The sequence below is a fragment of the Callithrix jacchus genome, chromosome 7 (assembly GCF_049354715.1).
Source record: "Callithrix jacchus isolate 240 chromosome 7, calJac240_pri, whole genome shotgun sequence".
NCBI lineage: Eukaryota > Metazoa > Chordata > Mammalia > Primates > Cebidae > Callithrix > Callithrix jacchus.
The window spans coordinates 80,921,621-80,943,912 of record NC_133508.1 but is presented as its reverse complement, the minus strand read 5'-3'; the positions used below and the strand labels follow the sequence as shown (position 1 = coordinate 80,943,912).

Genomic DNA, 22,292 nt, shown 5'->3' with positions numbered 1-22,292 from the left:
GGATCTCATTAGCGCCCGTGAGAGGTGTCACTGCGGGAGAATCGTCTGCTCAGGGAGACGCTTGTACCAAAAGGAAGAAAGGACAGTGACAGCCTTTTCTCTGCCGCCTCTGCCGCCACGCTCACTGGGCTGCCCGCCCTCCTTCTCGTTGGGGGGGTGTGGGGGTGCTGGCTAATGAGCTCGTCTGCAGTACAGCTTTGCCTTCCCTCCTTGAAGTTTCCCGGGTCCCTCTGAAGACCTCAGGCCCGGGATTAGCACACACCAAACGCCAGCCCCCCTCTTGCCCAGCAGGGAGTTCCTTCTGATCACCCTATTCCTGCTGCCATAGGCAAGGAAAGGGGGTGGTGCCAAGACAGAGCCACTGTGGCCTGGGGGAGGGGGCCTTGTACCTCTGGGAAGCCTCAAACCCCTCTGCATCCCTTGACAGAGTGACCATGTCCACCTGTCTGCAGAGGGCTCCTGTTTCCCAGAGCTGCAGTCTTCTCCTTCCATCCTCTTTCTCCATGATAGCTAGCCTGGCAGTGTCTCCATTCCTCTGGGGGACTCCCCCGCCCCAAGGCAAGGGAGAATGTGAGGACCTTGGCTGAGGGTTCAGCAGGTAGCATTTAGATCTCATGGGACTTCCTGGCTCAGCTAGAGAGCTTCAGAATCAGTGAGATTCATGGAGTCTTCTGGGCTTCAAATGACCTGAGTGGTGATGCACTGATGTGAAACCTCTAAAGACTTTGATGTCCCTCTCCCTATCTGTCCCAGAGAGATGCTTTGCCTGCTTCCTTCAGCTTTGGCCACCTTCAGGGCTGGGAGAGATGGAGTCAGCCCAGCCACCTTATAGGGAAGGGCAGAGTACAGTAGAGTGTTTGCTTCCCCAACACTATGGCCCCTCCCATCCAGTTCTTTCTGGTGTGGCCCTGAGAAAGTGGGAAGCTGGGGAGGTGGATGGTCATGAGAAGGGATAAGTCTCCCAACCTCGACAGGGCCTGCCTGGATAGTGCCTGGGGAGAGAGTACTGGCTCTGTGATCCCTGAGCTGACCCCCTTTGAGCCCCAGAGACAACTGAGGAAAGGGTTCTTGCCAGACACCAGGCTGTTCTTCAGTAGCAACCATAGACGAAAGAATGGATAGATGGATGTGTGAGTTGATGGATAGATGGATGGAGGAAGGTTCTCCTGTAAGTGTATATGTATGTATGTTTGTGTTCTGTGTGTTTGATTCATCAGGAAGTACAATCTTTGTTTCTCTACCTTCCTAGCCCCAGGCCCCGGCCTCACCTCCCCTTGTCTCTCTGTATCTCCTGTCAAACCATCGCAGACTTAAATGACAAAGAAATCAGAAAGACAGATCAATGCTGGCCAAATTAGCACTTGCAGATAGACTGTGCGGGGATGTCAGCGCCCTGACCCCTGGTGATCTTGCAGCCTCCGCTGCTGATATTATGCAAATTGCATCCATCTGGCAGGACCTGCGTGCTGGCTGCTCCTACTCAGAGGAGTAATGGGCTGGGGGTGGGCGGGAGTGTTGGAGCAAGAGTCAGTGGAGTGTGTGCATGTGTGTGCATGTGTGAGCATGTGTTTGAGTGTGTGTGAGGGCGTGCAGTGCCCACCAAGCACTGGGCGGTGATTGAGTGATTGACAGGGCAGATAAGGGACTGCATTGGATTCCTTTGGGCTGGGGGATTAGGAGCAGCCACAGATGGGAGATAACTGGACTTCATTTCAGTTTATTTTCCTCCTTATCCCCACTCCCCACCTTCACTTCCCGAAAAACACAATCTCTCTAGTTTGTGTTTTCATCAATATTTGCAAGTCATTACCACTGGTTTAAGGTGAGAGACAATGTCAGGGCCCAGACCAGGCCAGCCCCTCCCCCAGTCACTGGTACCCTGAGAATCAATCCCTAGAGCAGCACAGACAGCCTTCACTCCAGTGGCGTTCACAGCAGCCCCTCCTTTCAGGCCTGCAGTACTCATGGGACGATCCACACCTCATGGGCCAGCCCTGCCGACCTACCGCATCTGACCTAATGCCAGCTGACATTCCTTAAGCTGGGCCCCACCCCTCCACCTGCAGCTGCTGTGGGACAGCCCTCCTTATGCTTTGGTTCCAGCATAGGTGCTCTGCCCTCCACATTAGCTGTGCCTCCTGGGGCTGCCCCTACTCTTCTGCAGGGTTCTGGACCCTTCCTCTTAGTTCCTTGAATCCTGGAGGCTACTGATCAGGCCTAAGCCCCACTGGCAAAGTGGGGCCTGTGGAGAGGAGAATGTGTTCGCCCTGGTCTGAATCATACCAGTGACATTCTACGTTTGCTGAGTGGCAGGTATTAGTACAGAGGGCTTTATATCTGTTCTCTCATTGAATTCTCAAACCCTGTGTTAAGGGCTGTCATCTCTACTGCATGTGAAGAAACAGGCTCCACAAGGTTGTCATGACTGAGAGCTACTCAGCAAGGAAGTGAGAGAGCAGGAATTTGAACACAGATCTCTCCTAGCGTAGGGTTTGAGTTCTTCACCACCATGAGTACTGCTTTACTGCCATTCCCCCAGCTGCAGGCATTCAACATGCCACCACGCTTGGATCCGTTTAAGTGAGCCATCCTTGTACCATAGGCAGCCAAGTTCCTTCAGCTGCTGGCCTGTGAACATAGACCCTGACTCAGACCTCCTGCCCAAGCCAGGCTGAACCAGGCCAAAGAGGACTGCAGTCAAACAGGCCCTGCTTTCAGGAGCTGTGTGTCTGAGACAGTTGGGCTGTAGCAAGAAGGACACACAGAGGACAGAATGCACCCAGCAGCTGAGCCAGCTCAGGGGAGTGTCCCAGCACATGGCATCCAGGCCCATGTAGCTCAAGGAGTGAGGCTGGTACAGCCCAAGCCAGCCAGCTGTGGTGGTGGCTGAGGGTATAGCTGTCCCAGAGGCCCCTCCAAAACTGGGTCCCTGCTGTACCCTCCCACCAGGCAGGGCTGGGAGCTGGGAGTGCTAGGGACATGTCCGGGGACACGTGTGCAAGGGGAGCTTGTCCTAATGAGGAGAACATGGCTGCTAGTTAGGCAAGGGGCGGGCGGGGAGCCGCAGAGCTGATTGAAGGCAGGGGCAGGGGTCAGACAATTAGGCCCAGATCCTGCCGTTTGATGTGAGTTCTGAGGCCTCAAAGCCTCCCTTCAGCCGGCTCCCTCCACTCCCTCCTCTCCCTCCTTTCCTTTCTTCTTCTGCCCAAAGGCAGGAAGGATGGAAACGCTTACACTCACTGTTACTATTATTAAACCCTGCGGCAGGCCAGCCAGACCCCAGGACTCCTGCCCACAGGGGGCACCCCAGGCCCCCAGGAGGTTTCCTTGGGCCCCACAGGGGGCATCTGGCCAGAGGCCAAGGCCAGGCCAGCTGAGCCCCAGGGCAGGGTAACCCTGCCCCTCTTGCTTCTGAGGCGGGAGAGTGAATGGGGCTGCCCGGTGGGAATTGGGCTCTGGGCTGTCAGGGCCATATCCCAGGCCTGCGTTTACCATCACCTCCTGCAGCCGCTTAGTTCTTTTCTATCCTGGCCTGGGCCTGGGCCTGGGGCTGAGGGTTGAGGGCATGATTCATTCACACTCATATCCTGTGACACAGTGATCTGCAGCAGTCACATCAAGACCTTCTGCCACAAAATGGAGCCTTGCAGCCCCACAGCACTGTCACATACCCCAGAGCAGACCCCCACACCAGATATAGCCACACATACCACCAGGGACCCTATCCACAGGGTCTTGCACAAAAGCCCCTACTGCCTTCTGCCAGAGGGCCCTAAGTTCTAAGCTCCTCTCCCAGATAGCTAGGAATAGCAGTTAGATCTTATATCCAGGTTGGGGGTTACCAGGCGTCTTCCAGTCCCGCCGACCTAGGAAATAAGCCTAGAGAGTTGGTAGTGACCAGGGAGTGGGAGGAAGCTGGATTGGGGGGGCAGTGGGGAGAGGGAGGGTGGGAGCAGAGATAAATGTTAGCTCATTTCTTCCGTAATTAGTTACTCCCTCATCCCCGCGTTGTAATTGTGAACAAGCTGTAATGTTTAATTAGTCTGTAAATGAAACCCCAATTTCATAATGGCCTGGCTGACAGGGCTAAGTGAGTGGGGGGGGGGGGAGGAGGAGGAGGGGGAGGGGGGAGGGGGAGGGACTCTTCCTCCTCCTCCTCCTGCAGGGTGGGGGCAGGGTGGGGGATTACCTCCTTTTCCTTTCAGCCCCAGCCTGGCCTCTGTGGAGGGACGCTATGTGATGGGGTTCAGTCCTACACTGTCACTGTTACTGTTAATATTTCTTCCACGTGCCCATCTTACCAGAGGAAGGGGAGAGGAGGATCTCAGGCATCCTTCCTGCTTCCCCATCACTATTGAGTTAGAATAGGACAATCAGCCCAACGTTCTGGTGGGAGAAGCTGACTCCAGTGGCCAGACCTTGTGATCTCAGCAAGAATGATGCTTCCTCCCTGGAGACCTTTGCTTGGAACCTGGCACCTCAAGATCTCGCCCTATACTCGGAAAGGAGCCGGTGATTGGTTTAGGCCCCTCCCAGACCCATCCGGTCCCACTGCTAGGTGGGACCTAGCGCTGCGTTGCCCCGTGCTGATACCGAGGCCGCCTTTAACTCTCTGCAAGGATTATCACTGCAGCCTGCGATAAACCGGAGCTGCCGCAGGGGGGAGCCCCTGGCCCCGCCGCTGCCTCATTGGTCTCTCCCTGTCTCCCCCACAACATCCTCATCGCCTGCACACACCCCCGCCCTGCCTGCCGCAGCCATAAATCTCAATTTACGAGGGTGGCTCTGGTGGGGGAGGGAGGCAGCACCGCTAATGATGGCTCCTCAGCCGGATTTTTCATGTTGCACAGTCATAAATTTTTAAGAACAGCATGGGCAGCACGTTAGCGAGTTATCGAGGCTGCCTCCGTGCTGGCTGCCTAGCTCCGAGAGAGAAGAGCGGAGGCTGGGTAGGGCTAAGAAAGTATTCTGGGGCAGGGGTGAGTCAGGGCAACCAGAGGAGTCTGAGGCCAGGGTGAGACAGGGCCAGTGGACGGACTAGAGCTACGGTGAGTCTGTGCACAGGGCAAGGTAGTGCTGCCGGCTGCCAGGAGCCAAGATCAGGCATGTGGGTGGGATCAGGCATGTGGGCATGCAGACCGTGGCCTTCGGGAGCCCCTGATGGATGCCTCTGCTCCAAGACTTGACACTATGATGTACAGGGAGCCTGGAGACATATGGATTTTCAAAGTGGAAACTTTGAATAGAATTACAAACCCTGAGCATGTGTGCAGTGAGGCCTCTGCCCTGGCAGAGCTGCACCTGGTTCATAAACCAGGTGCCTTTTAGGATTGTTGTAGAGATCTAGGGTCCCTGGGGAAATGCCCACAGAAGGAGCATATCTCTGGATATGCTGGAGCCTGGACTAGAACTGGGCTGACATCATTCTGTTTAAGGCTCACGCCTTCAAGGTTGAGTGGTCCTAGGTAAGTCATTCACCATTCTGGGCCTCTGTTTCTTCCTCTTTAAAATGGGGTTGATGATGGCCCCCGTCAGGCTCACTGGACACAAGAACTGTAAAATTGTTGGCCCATGTTTGCTCCTTTATTTAAATTTCTAGAAAAGTTTTTTTTTTTTCTTTCTTTTTTTTTTTTTGAGATGGAGTTTTCCTCTTCTTGCCCAGGCTGGAGTGCAATGCCTCGATCTCAGCTCACTCACCGCAACCTCCACCCCCCAAGTTCAAGCGATTCTCCTGCCTCAGCCTCCCAAGTAGCTGAGATTACAGGCATGCACCACCACGCCTGGCCAATTTTTTGTATTTTTTGTATAGATGGGGTTTCTGCATGTTGATCCAGCTGGTCTTGAACTCCTGACCTCAGGTGACCGCCCACCTCGGCCTCCCAAAGTGCTGGGATTACAGGCATGAGTCATCGTGCCTGGCCTTCTAGAAAAGTTTCTGAGGGAAGTGTGTGGGAAAAAGATCTTTGTGGGAGATGATGGGGCCTTGCCTGTGTTAAAATCATTCATTCACAAAATGTTTGCTGAGGTCTTCTGGGTGCCCAGGCCAGTGCCAGGGCTTCAGAGGTAAGGAATGCTACTTCGCGGGAGGTGAAATGAGCACTTTTGGCTGAGGCAGGTCAGTGTTCTCAGCCGTGTTCCTGGTTCCACCACAGGGTTAAGTTGCCAGATCCAGCCTGTCCTTCCATGGAAGCACCTAAGCCTTCAGGATGCTCAGAGGCTCACGCAGATCTCCTCACAAGTCCCTGGGCCAGGTGCTCCCCTGAATTCCCTGACCTGCACAGTTGAGGGTTAATGCTCTTGACCACCTCAAGGGTGGACAAGTAGGAATCCAGGAGTCCCTGGAAGAGGTGGGCCTAGCACGAGGGACAGCCTCAGAAGGCCACAAGTACAAGGTCAAGAAATCAGCAGTTGCTCAAGTCAGCAAAGGTGATAGGAGTGTGTATTGGAGGTGGTGAGTGAAAAATCCTGTGTTCAAGAAATGTGTTTTGTTTGGCTTATATCCCCAAAGCATAGCACGGTGTCTGACACATGTAAGCAGATAGTAACTAAAATGTACTGTTTTGAATTGAGTTAAATTGAGTTGAGATGGCCCTGGCCCACCCCTGGGTGCCAGGGCAGGGGGAGGAAGCGAGGGAAGTGCCTGGAGCTGAGGTGGTTCCTATTAGTCCTCCCTGGTGATCCATCAGGACAGCTTGATCATTTAGGCAGAAGAGAGTCCCCACTTGGGGCCTCGTTGGCTTAGGGGGATCCCCTGTCTACTTATGCATAGACTCACAGCCTCTGTCTTCTGCTCTGGCCTCTCCTGCCCCCGTTAAGCCACTCTCCTCCTGCTCCCTACACTCCACACCCTTCCCTCATCTCTTGGAACCTGCCACACCTTCTTTTACCCCAGTGCCTTCCCATGTGGCTTTATTTCCCCCCAGAGCCCCACATTCCCCCCCCCCATAACCTAATTAACTCCTGCTCATCCCTCAGAGCTCAGCTTAAAGTTTGCTTCCTCAGGGATGCCTTCCCTGACTCCTAGACTTGTTCAAGTCTCCCTCTCCCGGTGTACTTTTCCACAGCACCCTGCTCTCCCCATTCATAGCATTTAATCACAGTTGTAATTAAGAAATTGTTTGAAAGTTGTTTAATGCTTGTCTCCCTCACTAGATTGTAAGTTCCCTGAGGGCAAGAAACATGTTTTGTTTGGCTTATATCCCCAAAGCATAGCACAGTGTCTGACACGTGTAGGCATATAGTAAATAAACTGTGCTGTTTCGAATTGAGTTAAATTAAGTTGAGATGGCCCTGGCCCACCCCTGTGTGCCAGGGCAGGGGAAGGCAGCTAGGGAAGTGCCTGGAGCTGAGGTGGTTCCCATTAGTCCTCATGATTAATTCACAGCCACACTGTGATGGAGTGGGCTTGTCCCCAGTCAGCGCCTCCGCTGGGGCCCACCTGTTAGCGACAAACAAACAAAGGGGATAAATAATGCATTGGGAGCTGAGCCAGGCAAGGCGGCGGTATTGAAATTAATAGGGATTAGCTGAGCAGCTTGAGGATGAAATATTTACCAGGTGGGACAGGGCTTAGGGAGGGCATCCCCCCTTCCCAGAGTCCCTAGGCATAGCTAGGCTCTTCTCCAGGGCATCATTGGCTAGGACTGGGGAGCCCCAGCACCACCACTGCCACCCTGGCTGCCTGGGTTTGCAGGACAGGCTGGCCAGACAGATGAAAGCTCAGCTTCCAGCCAGTCTCCTGGCACAGTGAAGTCCTGGAGAAACCAAGGTGCTAGAAGGGAACGGAGGTAGGGAAGGGGCTGAAACCTTCAGCGCTTTGGAAGCTAGAGACAAAGACCATGACAGGGTTTCAGGGCCTGGACATGTCAAGGCTTTGGGTGGCAAATGTCAGGAGTAGGATTGCCTGTGATCTTACCCTTCTTTCTTTTCCTCTAGTCCTTCCTTCCTTCTTTTCAGTGTGTGTTTACTGAGGGTCTCTGTGTATAACATTTGTGCCCTCAAAGAGTTCATGGTCTAGCACGAGGTGAGGGAGAGGCAGTTACGATACCGGAAGAATTGGCTGCTGTGGGAGCACACAGAAGAGGTTTCTAACACAAAGGCGTGATGGAGGGAAGGCACCTAGAGGAAGTGCTAGCAAGCCTGGGTTCTGAGAGGAGAGGGCAATGAGCTAGGTGAGAAGTGGGAAGCAGTTTTCTAGGCAGAAGGCATAGGACTTGAAACTTGGCTGCATAACAGGAAAGTGGGAATGATGAGACCAGAGATGTAAACAGGTCCAGAACCTAGACTTTTATAAAGGGGTTTGAATGCAGTGGGAACTGAGTCAGGCAAGGTGGCAGTATTGAACTTAATAAGGGATTAACTGAGCAGTGGCTCACTGAGAGCAGTGAGGAGCCACCGGAGGTGGTGCTGGTGGTGGTGGTTTTAATTTTTGACTCTTAAACTTTTTACTTAGGATTAATTTTACATTTGTAGGAAAGTTTCTATGTATCCCTTACCTGGCTTTCCCTCATGTTAACATCTTACATAATCACAATACAGTTGTCGGTACCAGAAAATTAACATTGGTACTATGCTACATTAAAGGCCTTATTAGGTCAGGTGTGGTGGCGCACGGCTGTAATCCCAGCTACTTGGGAGGCCAAGGCATTGGAATTGCCTGAACCTGGGAGGCAGAAATGCAGTGAGCCGAGATCGGGCCACTGCACTCAAGCCTGGGCAAACCCTATCTCAAAAAAAAAAAAAAAAAAACCACCTTATTTTAATTTCATTAATGTCCTTTTTCTGCTCCCAGGATCATTGAAGGGTTTTAAGACAGGGAGTGAAATTACCAGATTGATGGTTTAAAAGGACACCATTGAAGAAAGACTGGCAGGGGAACTGCTGTTACCTAGATGAGAGACGATGGTGGCCTGGACCAGGATGGTGGTAATAGGAATATGGGCTTAGAGATTATTGTAAAATATATGGTAATTAGACACCCAAGAGTGATAAGTTTGCCCGAGGTGTAGGGGGTGGAGAGAGTGAGAAGAAAGGGAATGTTCACAGGACCCAAGGAGAATTGCATGGAAAGTGAGGGTGGGTCACTGAAGCCCAGGGAAGAGAGCTTCAAGGAGTGGACTGTTCACCAATTGTCCATCAATCAAAACCTGAAAAGCTTCATCCACATGAGTCATAGGGATCGTTAGAGAAAGAGTGTTGGTAAAGCAGTGATCAGATTGCAAGGCAGGAGATGAGGAAATAAGATCTTGAATGTAAACAACTCTGAAGTTTGCCTCTAAAAGGGAGGAGAGATTGGGCACTAGCCAAATGGAAAAGGAAGTTAAAGGGAGACTTTTTTACTCCCAAGATGGGAGAGAGTTACTATATTTACATGCCTTTGTGCAGGAACCAGTGCAGAAGAAAAAAGTGAAGCTGTATCAGAGGAAATAGAAATAATCAATAATATAAGGACCTTGAAAAGGCCTGGATTTGGGCTTGGACCCTACCCAGGTGGAGTGGAAGGGATGGGTTTAGAAAGTGACATCTGGCTTGGCCCTCTCTTGTGATAAGATGAGAGGACTGGGGCACACTCAGGAGAGTGGCTTCTGTGTGGCTCCTGTGAAGTAGGAGATAAGATTGTTGGCATGGGTGTGGGGTTTGGGGTTATGTTGAGGGTAGGGGATTTGAGATTTGTGGAAAGTGGAGAAATTTGACATTGTTACTACGGTTGAAGGGAGAGAGAGAGTACACACTGATTAGGAACACTGAAGATAGGCTGGGAAGTTTTATATACCAGCTGAGGCTGATGACTCTGATTTTGTAAGTGGCACTAGTCTATATAGTTGTGATTTTCTCTAGTCAGACACTCCAGGTGGCAGGCACAGAGAAGGCAGAGTTTGGGTTTTCCCAGGCAAGGGTGACAAAGAAAAGGGAATAAGAGAGTTGAGGATTGGCAAGAAAAAGACTGAAATGATGGACCATGGAATCCAGGCTCCAAAGGCAGACATGTCAGTTATGTTGCTAGGACAGAAACTGACTCTTCCCTTCTTTTTCACTAAATAGAACCCCTGTGTAATAATCTGTGTGTACCCAGTTAAAAGACTGCTTTTTTAGTTTTCCAGACAGCTAGGTACAACCATGTCTCTGAGCTCCAGCCAGTGAAACAAAGGAAATGTGTTGTCTTTGACGTCCAGGGTTGACACTTAAAGGGAAACGACTTGGCTGGGAAATACGCTAGTCTTGCCTTTTCCCATCTTCTCCCTTCCTTTCTCCTGGAATGCGGATTTGATGGTTGGAGCTCCAGCAGCTATTTTGGACTATGAAATAGTTTGAGGATTGGAAACCATGTGCTGAGAATGGCAGGGCAGAAAGAATTCTGAAGAGTGATGACTTTGTGGAACTGCAGGGCTTTTAGTCAACTTACATTGCAACCATACTCGTAAAATGCCTTTCTTAGTAAAGCTGTATTTCTTCCCTCTCTGTTTTCACTTAGGTTTCAGTCTTTTAGCCCTTTTTTTGTAACATGGCCTGTGTTCTGAGATACAGCAAGAAACAATTTGATCAAATGTTTCAAGAGAGAAAAAAAAAAAAAAGGTGCCGGGCAGGGGCAGGGTGGGGACCAACTTCCCAGCCTGAAATAGCAGTGTCCTCTCTGTCCTTCGGCCTGCCTCCTTTATTCAGTGAGTTCTGTGTTATAAGGTCCATTCCTTATGTCATTCTCCTTCCTGCCATTAACATTCTGTATCAGTTAGTATATTTTGAGCTGCAAGAAAAAGAAACCCCAATTTTAAATATCTTAAATAATAAGGGGATTTATTATCTCACAAAAGAAATTTGGAGGTAAGGCAGATTGTAAGGTTGGTTGATTCAGCATCTCAGCAATGTTATCAAGGACCCAGATTTTTTCCCGTTTTTCTGTTCTTTCATCTTCAGCATGGTCTTCACAGGCTAACTCCCCTCAAGATTGGAAGATGGCTTCTGCAGTCCCAGACATTATGTGCAGATATGAAAACATCCAGCAGAATATAAAGGACTATTTTTCCCTCATGCTTGTCCTCATAAGAGAGAAGAAATTTTCCTTGAAGGCCTTTCAGCAAACTTACCCTCATGTCTCAGTAGCCAGAAAAAATGCCCATCCCAAGGGAGAAAGGACCACCAAAAATGGCACAGACCAAAGAGGATTAATTTTGATTACTTGAAGGAGTAGTGGGCTCTGCCAACAGGGCAGGAGGGGTGGCTGTTGGGGTATGTCATCACAAGTGAACAAGGGCCAGGCCTGATGGCTCATGTCCATAATCCCAACACTGGGAGGCTGAAGTAGGAGGATCACTTGAGGCCAAGAGTTCAAAACCAGTCTTGGTAACATAGCAAGACCCATATCTACAAAAAATAAAAATTAGCTGGTTATGGTAGCATACCTGTAGTCCCAGCTGCTCAGGAGGCTGATGCAGGAGGATTGCTTGAGCCCAGGAGGGTGAGACTGCGGTGAGCTATGACAGAACCACTGCACTCCTGCTTGGGTGACAGAGTAAGACTCTTAACTCAAAGAAGTGGGCAAGGACAAATGTGAATACAGGAGAGACGAATATATATGGAGAGAGTAAGGGTATAAATTTTAAGGTTTCAGTGAATGAAAGAAAAAGTATACAGACAGGTTAGGCATCCCTAATCTAAAAGTCCCAAATCCAGAATGCTCCAAAATCCAAAACTTTTTGACTGCCAACATGACACCACAGTGGAAAATTACACACCTGACCTCATGTCACAGTCAAAACTTTGTTTAATGCACAAAATTATATAAACTATTATATAAAATTACCTTCAGGGTATGTGCATAAAGAAATATAATTCCATGTTTAAACTTGGGTCCCCATCCCCAAGATATCTTACGTATATGCAAATATTGTACAAATGCTTGGGGATTTTGGAAAATAACCTTGTTATTGTCAGAAACCAGGGATATTTGGATTTAATATTTCAAAGGAAAAGTAGTAGGATGTTTAAAAGGTGAAGTGTGTTACTGTGAAAATGGGTAGAAATTAGATACCATGGAGAAGGCCATTAGTGCTGAAGTCAAAGAACGAAGAGGCTGGCAACAAGATTTCTCAAAGGTCAGGGTATAAAGGTTGTAGCAGGCAGGTCTCTCGGGAGGGAGACCTGTGGCCGTGATCTGGATTGATAGCTCGTGCTCACAAGAAAGACTCCAGATAGGCTGCTAGCACATGTGTCTGGGGCCAAGTCAAAGGTCCTGGTACTCTCCAGCTGCCTGGGGCAGCACAGGCAAGTGGCATAACCTCTCTGTATCTCAGTGTTCTCATTTTGCAACGAATCTGTCCTGGTAGTTCAGGCCATTCTGGAAGAGGGTGAGGCCCTGATGCCTTCCTATTGGAACCACTACAGGGCCCAGAAGACTGATGTGGCTGCCAGGGATGGCAGATCTGCTCAGCTGTTCTCAGTAGCCAACCCCTCCCTGGCTGGGTTCCCTTCACTTGGCCATAGGTGATATGGCTATAGCCTGGCACTTCTAGCTGTGGCATCCCAGACCAGGAGGAAGGTGAGGCTTCCTGGCCCCTCTACCTGGATGGGGCCTTGGCTGGGATTGAGTTGGGGGAGGCGGGCATCCTCTGTAATGGCCAGAGCAGCCGCCCTGTTACTACGGCGTATTTCACTTTTAATTCTGACATATAATGTAATGATCTTTTTTAAGGCCCGATGATATTATCTGCCTGACTAGATTATTGAGTCTTCATCATCTCCAGATAAATTTATGGCCAGGACGAGCCTCAGGATTTATCATCAGTCAATAGAGCTCGATACTCTAACAAGGCGTGTAATAAGATATACATATTTAATGATCCAGGGGAGGAGCGCTAACGGGAGCTGAGTGAGTGGTCCATGGGGCTGGGGCTCTGCCCTAGGGTTGCCGTGGCTGTGGGGACATGGATGTGATCTTTGCCCTGTAGTCCCCAACTCTGGTCTTTCTCAGGACTGCCTCAGTCTCCTCCTTCCCAAGAGCCTGAGGAGGGAGAGGTAGGGAAAAGAAGAGGCAGCATCAGGGTCAGGCCAGAGCTGGGGCCCAAGCATCTTCAGCCCCCAGCAGGTATGCACCCCCTGAGAACTCTGCTCCTGCTTCCAGGCCTTGGAAGGTTTGAGGGTGTCCTTGGACCTGTACGCCGAGGCCCCTGAGCATTAGGGCAGGCCCACAGGGGAGGGAGTGCCGGGGCTGCGTGCCCAGGCCGCACTGATGGTGACGGATGGTTTTTCATTATAGCCTCTCAGGTCCTGCCCGCGCCCTGTGTGGAAATTCTATTTATTCCCTAATTTGTAAAAATTCCCTCTTTATCTGATCCCAATCAGGGCGGGGTAATTGGCTCTCTGGGGCAGCGGCTAGGGTCCTTGATGAAGAGCTATGTGGATGTACCCAGCCCGGCCCCCACCCAGCCTGCCACCAGGGCCCACAATTAATAATGATTTGCAAATGGCAGACAAGCAATAACACAGAAAGATGTGGCGTCCGTGCTGCTTCTTCATTTCCTTCCCTCGAAGATATAAATGGCCGGCCACAGAACAAAAACCCAGCACTATAAATTCTAGAATTAGTTATTCACCGGGATAAATGGGGCCCAGAGCCACCAACCACTCTCCCTGCCACCATTCTTGCCTGCTTCCCGTTATCTAGGTTCTGGCCCCAGGTCTGTTCTTGAGCCTGGCCCCTGGCTCTTCTGCCTCTTTGGCTCCCAGCATAATTCCTCAGCTTCTTCCCACCACTCCAGCTACCTCCTCCTGTGTGGCCGAGACTTGGAAGTGGTCACCTGGTCTGGGCCTGTAGCTTTCTCTGCAGTTGCTGGAGCCAGCCCCCACTGGGGGATTCACTCCCCCGCCCCACCTCCTCTTGTGGACCTCCCTGGTTGCCTAACCTGGCTTCTGTCCTCATTCTGTATTGGGTTTGAATGAAGTTGAAATGGCCTGCCAGGTCTGGGAGTCTGGATTGAGGTTGGTCTTTGGGTATCATCTTTGGCATTTGGGACCAATCCTGTCCTTTGCCTGGCCAAATCTGAGTTGGGTTTCTGGTGGCCAAATGTGCTGTAAGCAACATAAGGGGTTTGATGCTGTGCTTACTGGTCAGGCAGTTCCGGGATGCTGGCAGAGGGGTTTCCGGGCACCATGCCCTCCCGGCCAGGCACATCCCCCCCCACCCCACCTCCCCCAAGTGGCTGTGAGCTGGCGGGTAATGGGCGTGTAATGGCCTCATTTCCATGCCTGGCCTCCAGGAGCAGCGGTAAGTGTTTGATTGCCTTAATTTCCAAACACATCATTATCCCAGCTTTACCAGCGCTTAATAAACACTTTATGAGGATTTTTTTAAAAACATCTTCGGTCTGCATACTTCTCTGAAGTGATAAACTCTAATTAAGTCTAATATTTAAAAATATGGTAATGGTGAGTTGTTTGAATAAGTGGACTGCATTTCTGTAATTTCATTATTACGTAAAACACGCTAATTATTTGGAGCGCGCTTATTACGGTGAGAGAAATCGTCTGCTAATCAAGATGAAATTGCCTTTTCCCCTTATTGTGGAACCATCGTCATCCTTCACCATCAGCCTGTGGCACCTCCAGGCACCTCGATGGGATGGAGGGGGGCTGAGGGGAGGGGCTGAAAGAAGGGGACACTTTGGAGTGGAGGCTGTAAGGACCCTGTCTGGGGGAGGGGTAGGAAGCTTTGGGAACCATGGCTGTGGGGAGAAGGGAGTGTGTGTCTGGAAGGTGTATCGGGTGTGCCAGGGTGGCCATGAATCGGGGCTTGGGACTGTGTGGTCTATGTCTGAGACAAGGAACTGGGGGAGGGGGGTAGGGGGATATTAGGATATTGTTGGAATAACATTATTTTTAGATGTTATTGGAATAACAAAAATAATAACTAACCCAGCTACTGTTTTAAGCACTTCACAAATAACTCATTTCATCTTTTTAACAATGCTTTGAGGGAAGTCGTTGCTATAATTATCATTTTAGAGAAGAAGAAACCAAAACAAAGAGACGTTAATAAAATTCAGGAACTTACTCAAGTTCACGTGGTTATTAAATGGTAGAGTTTGGATTCAAACTCAGAAGCAGGATATACTGGAGCCCTCTGCTGTGTCAGTCCTAAACTCACTGCCTTGGCCCCCATCTTCCTTCTAACATTTGATGCTAAACCTTAAACTGCACCCAGCTGTTGGGTCCCCATCACAAGATTGCCAGATTTAGCAAATACAGGACCACTAGTTAAATTTGAATTTCACATAAACAGTTTTTTAGTATAATAAATTACAGTGTAAGTACGTCCTGTATGGAGCTAGGGCTGCATTTAATCTGGCAGTCCTTGTCAAGCAGGCCTAGGCACTGGCACTTTGCTCTCAGGGCATTACTGTGGCCAGGATGTCTAGACAGACAGATGTGGCAACAGTGAGGTTCTAGAATGTGGACACACCCAGGGATCCTGCTGTCTTTATCATGCTTGGTTCCTGCTCCTTGCACTGTTCTCCACACCCTCCTCCCAACCACCCTACCCTATCTCTGCTGGACCCTGTTACATGGACTATCGCCCCATTCCTCACCACGTCCTGAAGATCACCAATAAAGTGTTACCAAGCTAAGCATTCCACAGGCAGGAGGCCTATGGAGACTCCAGCAGACCTTAGAATGCATCTGCATGTTCCTTTAGGCCACGCTGCCTCTTAGTCCCATAAGATGAGCAGCTTGCCACCCTACTGCCCCTCCTGTTCCCCCAGTTTGATTGGCTTCTTTGATCATTTCATGTACATTCTCTCCTGCCTCCAACAGACCCATGTATGGGAATTGTATATATGACAGAGGTGTCATTATTTCAAAAGGGTGAGGAAAGTGTAGACAGTTCAATCAATGGTGGTAGGACAATTGGCTATCTATTAGGGGGAAAAAAGGTTAGTTTTTATTTCTTACCACACACAAAAATAAATTCCAGACAGATTGAACAGTTAAATATTTAAAAAACTGGAGGTATTAGAAGAAAACATGGTGGGGTGTGTGTGTGTTTGTGTGTGCGTGTGATAATGCTGGGATAGAAAAACAGACATTAAGCCTAGAAACCATATAGAAATGCCTGACAAATTTAGATGTCCCACAGGAATATGACAACTCATCCAAAACTAAGTTCATTACTGCCCTAAATTTGCACCTTCTCTGTTATGCCTTATCTTAGTGAGTGGTCCTGCCGTCCCAATCCCCCCATTAAGGCTTGCTCATTCTATTTCCTAAAAAATTGTCTTACTTCCATCCACTTCCCCGACATTATCAATACATCTTCTGCTCCATTTCCACCACTCCTGGCCTAGTTCTGGGCCATTATTTCTGGTCTGGACCATAGTACAATGTGCTAATTGATCTCTCTGCCCTCAGGGTTAATCCTTCTCATCTTGTCTTCACACCCAGGATGATAATTTTGAAACATAGATCTGGTATTGTCATTCCCCTCCTTAAACATGTAAATATCTACCCATCATTCTCAGAATAATAACATCTTAAGCTCCTTAGTTTAGTATTTGAGTTCTTCAGGATCCCCTTTAGTCATTCACTGACCACCAGCTTCATCTCTTGCTACTCCCTTCTGATTCTTCATTCCTTCTCCTGCCACCCATCTGATAAACTTATTTATTTTTTGGACACTCCACATTTCACTTCCATAAATGTGCCTATACTATTATGCTGAGAACATCTTCCTCACCCCAATATTAACTGGCTGGGCTAGCTTCCTCTCCCATTCCCGAAGACCTCTCCTTAACTTTGGAATCTTTTTCTGATTCTTAAACAGAACGAGATGACTTTTCTATGTGTGCTTTTCTCATAACACTGCACCCCTGACAGAGCTGTCTTTGAGTTCCTTGAGGGCAGGGAGCTACAGAGTCTTGCACATCCCTCAGAAGCAGTATAGTACAAGATCACTGAGCACACAGGTGTCAATGCATGTTTGCTGAATGAATGAACCTCCAACTTCTTGGGTCCCTTTCCTCCTGAGGGCCTCCGTAGCCCAGGCCCTGCTTCCTGTCCTCTACCACTCAGTTCCCAGGTAAGTGCCACTAATAAAGAATATCAGCCTTAGGTTGTTTGCCCTTTGTGAGCTCTTTCTGGGTGTCCTAAGTGATATGAGCGACTCTCCTGTGTGCAGGTTCTTTGTCAGGCAGACATTTGACTGTCCTTGGGCCCGGCCAACAAGCTGATCCTTCTTTGTTAGGTGCTACCCCCACTAATCTTTTCTGAGGGATTTATGCAGCTGTACTCCTCACATTATGGTCTTGGCAATAAAAAAATATTTCCAACATTGAGAATATTAATGCTCCAAAAAAGAAGAGGAGAGGGTCATCTTGTCACAAATTGATGATCCTGCAGAAACATAAAAACAGATTAGCCTGGCCAGGTACAGTGGCTTACACCTGTAATCCCAGCCCTTTGGGAGGCCTAGGTACAAGAATTGGAGGCAGAGGTTGCAGTGAGCTGAGATCACTCCACTGCACTCCAGCCTGGGTGACAGAGCGAGACTGTCTCAAAACAAAACAGAACCAAAGGTTAGCCTTCTAGAATTTGAAGATGAGGAAGACCTACTCTTGGAGGCCTCTGTTGTGGGTGCAGGGCTGTGCTCCCTGCAACCCTACTCCCACCCTACAGCAGCTTCATGCTGGCCTCCTTAGCTAAATGAGAGGTGCTGGAAGACAAGCCTGCTAACCCAAGTAGCCCTCAGAGCTTCAAGCAGAAAACTTTGCAAGAGACTGTGTTGCCACCAGACTCACCCCCTGCTGCACTCTCTCTCTGAACTTTTGGTCTATTAAAGGCCCCAGATCTGTCTCTAGTGCTGCTTCTGCCAAGTTTCCTCACTTTATAGCAGGGCCATAGACTTAAAAAAAAAAAAAAAACAAAAAAAAAAAAAAAAAAAAAAAAAACAGTAGTTTGCATGGACTCTCATCAAGGCTTCTTGGGCTGGAAAAAGAGCCTATGGCTGGAAGCCCATGACTGCCATTCTACTGATTTGCTAGGAGAACCAGAGCAAATTTCTTCCTTTCCCTGGCCTCTCTATATTATAGTGGGCCAATTGCAACAAGTTAGACTCCAGAAATACCCAATAAACAGGATCTGTAGTCAGAATTTGGAGTGAATGCCAATTGGTTTCACCAAGTCTGCCAGCCCCTATCAGTCATCTGTGCTATCAGTTGTATGGTTTACACTTTCTCGCCACTGAATCCTCCAGAAAACTAGCTTCCTTGCCTTTTCTTCAGAAAGAGGAGGTAATCCAAGCATAAAGAACAGCATGTGCAAAGACGGTGCAACACCTTGTTAGGTCTTCACAATAACAGCAAGGCCATTATCACCCTAGTGGAGGAACCTAAGTATTTAGAGACGCTAAGCCCTTGCTGTGTGTTATGCAGCCAGTGGGTGAAGTTAAGATTGGTGGCCGGGCGCGGTGGCTCAAGCCTGTAATCCCAGCACTTTGGGAGGCCGAGGCGGGTGGATCACGAGGTCAACAGATCAAGACCATCCTGGTCAACATGGTGAAACCCCATCTCTACTAAAGATACAAAAAATTAGCTGGGCATGGTGGCGCGTGCCTGTAATCCCAGCTACTCAGGAGGCTGAGGCAGGAGAATTGCCTGAACCCAGGAGGTGGAGGTTGCGGTGAGCCGAGATCGTGCCATTGCACTCCAGCCTGGGTAACAAGAGCGAAACTCCGTCTCAAAAAAAAAAAAAAAAAAAAAAAGATTGGCAACATGTCTGGCTCCAAAACTCACCTTGCCATTTTTAGAAAACAGTGAGTGGGTCCTGAGATTGGAGTCCAGGGATTGAGGGTTGATCATGGCAGAAACCAGAGATAGCAGGGATCAATTTTTGCAGAGCCTTTAAGACATAATACAGAAGTGAAGACTTTAAACTGAGGGCAAGGAGAGCCAGAATGGCTTTCAAGAGGAAGAACGTGATCAGATTTATGTAAGAAAGATCACTTTGGCTATAGGAATGAATTCAAGGGAGAAAGAGGACAGGCTGTTGTAATCCGAGATAATTAGGCAGAGAATAAGAGAAAATCTGCAGAAGTTCATACTTACTTGGATTTGGAGAGTGAGGGCAGAGTGGCAACATGACTCTCAAGTTTCTTCTTTGGGCATTTTGGGTGGACTATGGTGCCATTCACTGGGATGGAGAACATGGCAAGATGGGTAAGAAGCCTCTTGGGGAGGAAATTAGCTCATGATTAGACGTTTTGAGTTTGTTTATCTAGAAAGAGAATATTCAGGATTATGTGGAGTGAAGCCCAGAAGCTGTCTAGGCTGGAGACTGTGATCTTCAGGCGGTAGCTGAAACTCACAATTAGATGAAGTTATCCGGTGTGTAGAGTGGGGAGAGGTCAAGGACAGAGACTGGGACATGAGGACCTTCTCCCAGCACAGGGCCAGGCACAGGTGGGAGATCAGTGCTTGCCCACTGGATCGCTGGTGACCTGGAGGTTGGGGCTGGGACAGTCACTTGGGCCAGGGGAAGCAAATTGAACGATATGTCCAGCAATGGGGGAGGAGCCAGATGAAGTCAATAGAAAACTAATTTTCTTTTCTGCTGGAAGAAATGAGGTGTGTGGCCGCTGGGTAATTGCAGATAACGAGGGGACTTATTCTTAATATGCACAGAGGCCATGGTCCCTAGGGTGCAGGAGACAGGAAGGATTGGAGGTACCCTGACAGGGCCAGACTTATTTGGGAAGAAAATCACCCTATCATAGTCCCTCTATTGGCACCATCACAGCCCATGGTTCCCATCCTAACCCCTCCCTCTCTGAGGCCCTTTCCTGTCCCATTCCCCTTCCTGTCAACTGCCTAGCACAGCCCCTCCCTCCTCCACCCTCTACCCCCACTGCACAGGCACACACACTAAGAGAGACAAATGATGGGGCCTCAGCTGAGCGGGGCGCGTGTCCGGCCCATAAACCACGGGGATGGGTCACGTCTGGAGTTGCCATGGCCGCCACTACCCACCCATCTGTCTTCCCACTGTTCTGCCTCAGACCAGCCCTTATGGCTTCCAGAGTCCCTGGGGGAAGGTGTCATCTCTCCATGCCCACATCCACTTCAGGTACATCCACGCTGAGCTTTGTAAGACAGGACCGTCTGACTTGCCTGCTCAAAGCAGGCTTTGCAGAGCTAGGATCTGGCTAGTGATAAAAGGCCTGGGCTGACCCTCCCACTGCCCTTTGCTAGTGCTGGAGGGTCCCCCTTCCTAGGCTAAGGTCCTGGCAAGGGTGGGCCTTGACATGCAGAGGTTTCCTGACCCCACCTTGACCTTACTACCCCCCATGCTTGATTATGACATTGATGTACAATATTTCTACAATCACGGCATCGATCCTATGAAGGTTGGTGGTGATGGAGGCCCTGGTTATGGCCCAGCAGCAGCATCTAAAGGAGGTGGAGAAGAGGCAGGTGAGGGGATGAGTTGGCTGCTGTAGGCGGCTGAACTGAAAAACTCGGGCACTCAGGCTCTTTCTCCTAGGCTTCCTCTAGGGGAATAAGCTCTGGGCAGGTACACCTCCTGCAGGTGGTGGTGGTGGTGGTGGAACAAATCCTGGCCCATGTCCATGATACTGAGGGCCCAGAGGCCTGATCCTGCAGCCTCCAGGGTTCTAGGACAACTGAAAGCATCCAATACTGGAGAAACTGCTTGTGAGAGTCTGACACATGCAGACATATTCCACATGAGGTATGGGGAGAAACAGGGCCCAAAAAAGTGACCAGCACCCACTTTGAGCCTACTGGGACAAAGGGACTTTTGCTGATGTATACAGCAGTGTCTGCTATGAGGAGGACTACAAATCTGGACCCTCCCCATCCTGTCAGGGCTGCACAGGAACAGGTGCCCAGGCAAGCCCAGGACACAGGGCAGGTGTGTTTCCCAGGGCCCTGGCCCAGCAGTGCCGAGCCTTGTGCCTTGTCACCAGTGATTACGGCCTGGGTCACATCTCCCACACACACGAAAGTACCGGCAAAGTCACCCTGGCCGTGGGTGTGATGAATGGCCGCGCAGTAATGAAATGGAGACATCAAGGCGGGTGGCGGGAAGACGGAGTGTGGCGGATGGGCCGTCCCCACGCGGCGGCAACAAGAAGGATCGCCCGGCGGCCGGGGGCCGTCAAGGGAGAAATTACACATTTACTCTGCCTTTTTCTTACTGCGACGGCGCCCATACATCACCACTGGGGCCAGGGCGGGACATGCCGGCCAATTTCCAGCATGAATTATGAAACTGAGAAGCATCGAGACCAGGCTTCCTGATGGCCCAGCATCACCCAGCGCAACCCGAAGCTAGGGATGCTGCCACCAGGGGATGGGACCACCCTCTCTAGAGCCTGTGGCTCCTTAATCTGACCCTGCTTCCCACCCCCACCCTTATAAGAGCACCTGTGGGCATGAAGGGGAAGGATCTGGGGCTGATCTAAATGTTTTCTCTCCTTTTTAGACGACTGCAAGAACATTGCCAACATCATGAAGACACTCGCCTACCGAGGCTTCATCTTCAAGCAGACATCGAAACCGTTCTGATCGGCCAAGGACAGGATGGGGCAGGACAGGGTAGCTGTTTGGCCCAGCCCAGAATCATCCACTCCCTCACCAGAGGGGAAGAGGGAGAGTGGCATAGCTCTGCATCCAGAGTGTCCCCCAGCTGCCCTGTGGGCTTGTGCCCTTGGCAAGGGCTTGGCCACTTGGCCCTTCTGGAGCAGACACTTTGTGACCCCCATCCCCACCCCTCGATCTCAGCCCAGTATCAGCCCCTCCCATTGTGGGCCTGGGCTAGGGGGACCCAGGCACTCACCGCCTCCTCCCTGGTACACAGGCTTCTGTGGGGCCACCAAGCCCCCCTGTGCCCCCTCCCATCCATAGTGCATGGTGTGTGGTGCCCCCAGGGCTCCAGGACAGATCAGGCCCCACCTTGTGTCTACCCCCATCCCCGCTGTGAACGTGCCACTGAATAAAGTCGGGGAAACGAGGCACTGGGGGTGTGTGCAAAACCATGTGTGTGTGAGAGGCTGCTGCTGCACTAAAGCTCTCAGGACGTGAAGGTAGGTAGAGCACGCTCCAGACTGCCTCTGTGCACAAGGCCGTCCATGTGTGACTGGCCATCACTGCAGCACCTGTAACACTCTCACTCAATATGTACACATCTTTGGAAGTGTGGGGACTGTCAGCACAGGCTGCATGCAAAGTCATCTTGAGTGTAAACCACAGGTGCTCTGAGGTACAGGAGTTTGGGTAAAACTGGTTGTG

The 22,292-nt window shown here is 50.2% G+C and overlaps 1 protein-coding gene across 20 annotated transcripts in view; it reads left to right on the top strand.

Annotated features, from left to right (window-relative positions):
• The window catches only part of ERI3 (ERI1 exoribonuclease family member 3), a 134,835-nt gene extending 112,820 nt beyond the window's left edge, over positions 1-22,015 (top strand). For all 20 annotated transcript variants that reach the window (XR_013519991.1, XR_013519990.1, XR_004726815.3 and 17 more), the window contains one exon: positions 21,487-22,015. Coding sequence is in view for 17 of the 20 variants with exons in the window: in XM_035251194.3 (XP_035107085.1) it covers positions 21,487-21,569 (83 nt within the window). In the remaining 3 variants the exon portion in view is untranslated. The remainder of the gene's footprint in view (positions 1-21,486) is intronic.
• The last annotated feature ends 277 nt before the right edge of the window (positions 22,016-22,292 follow it).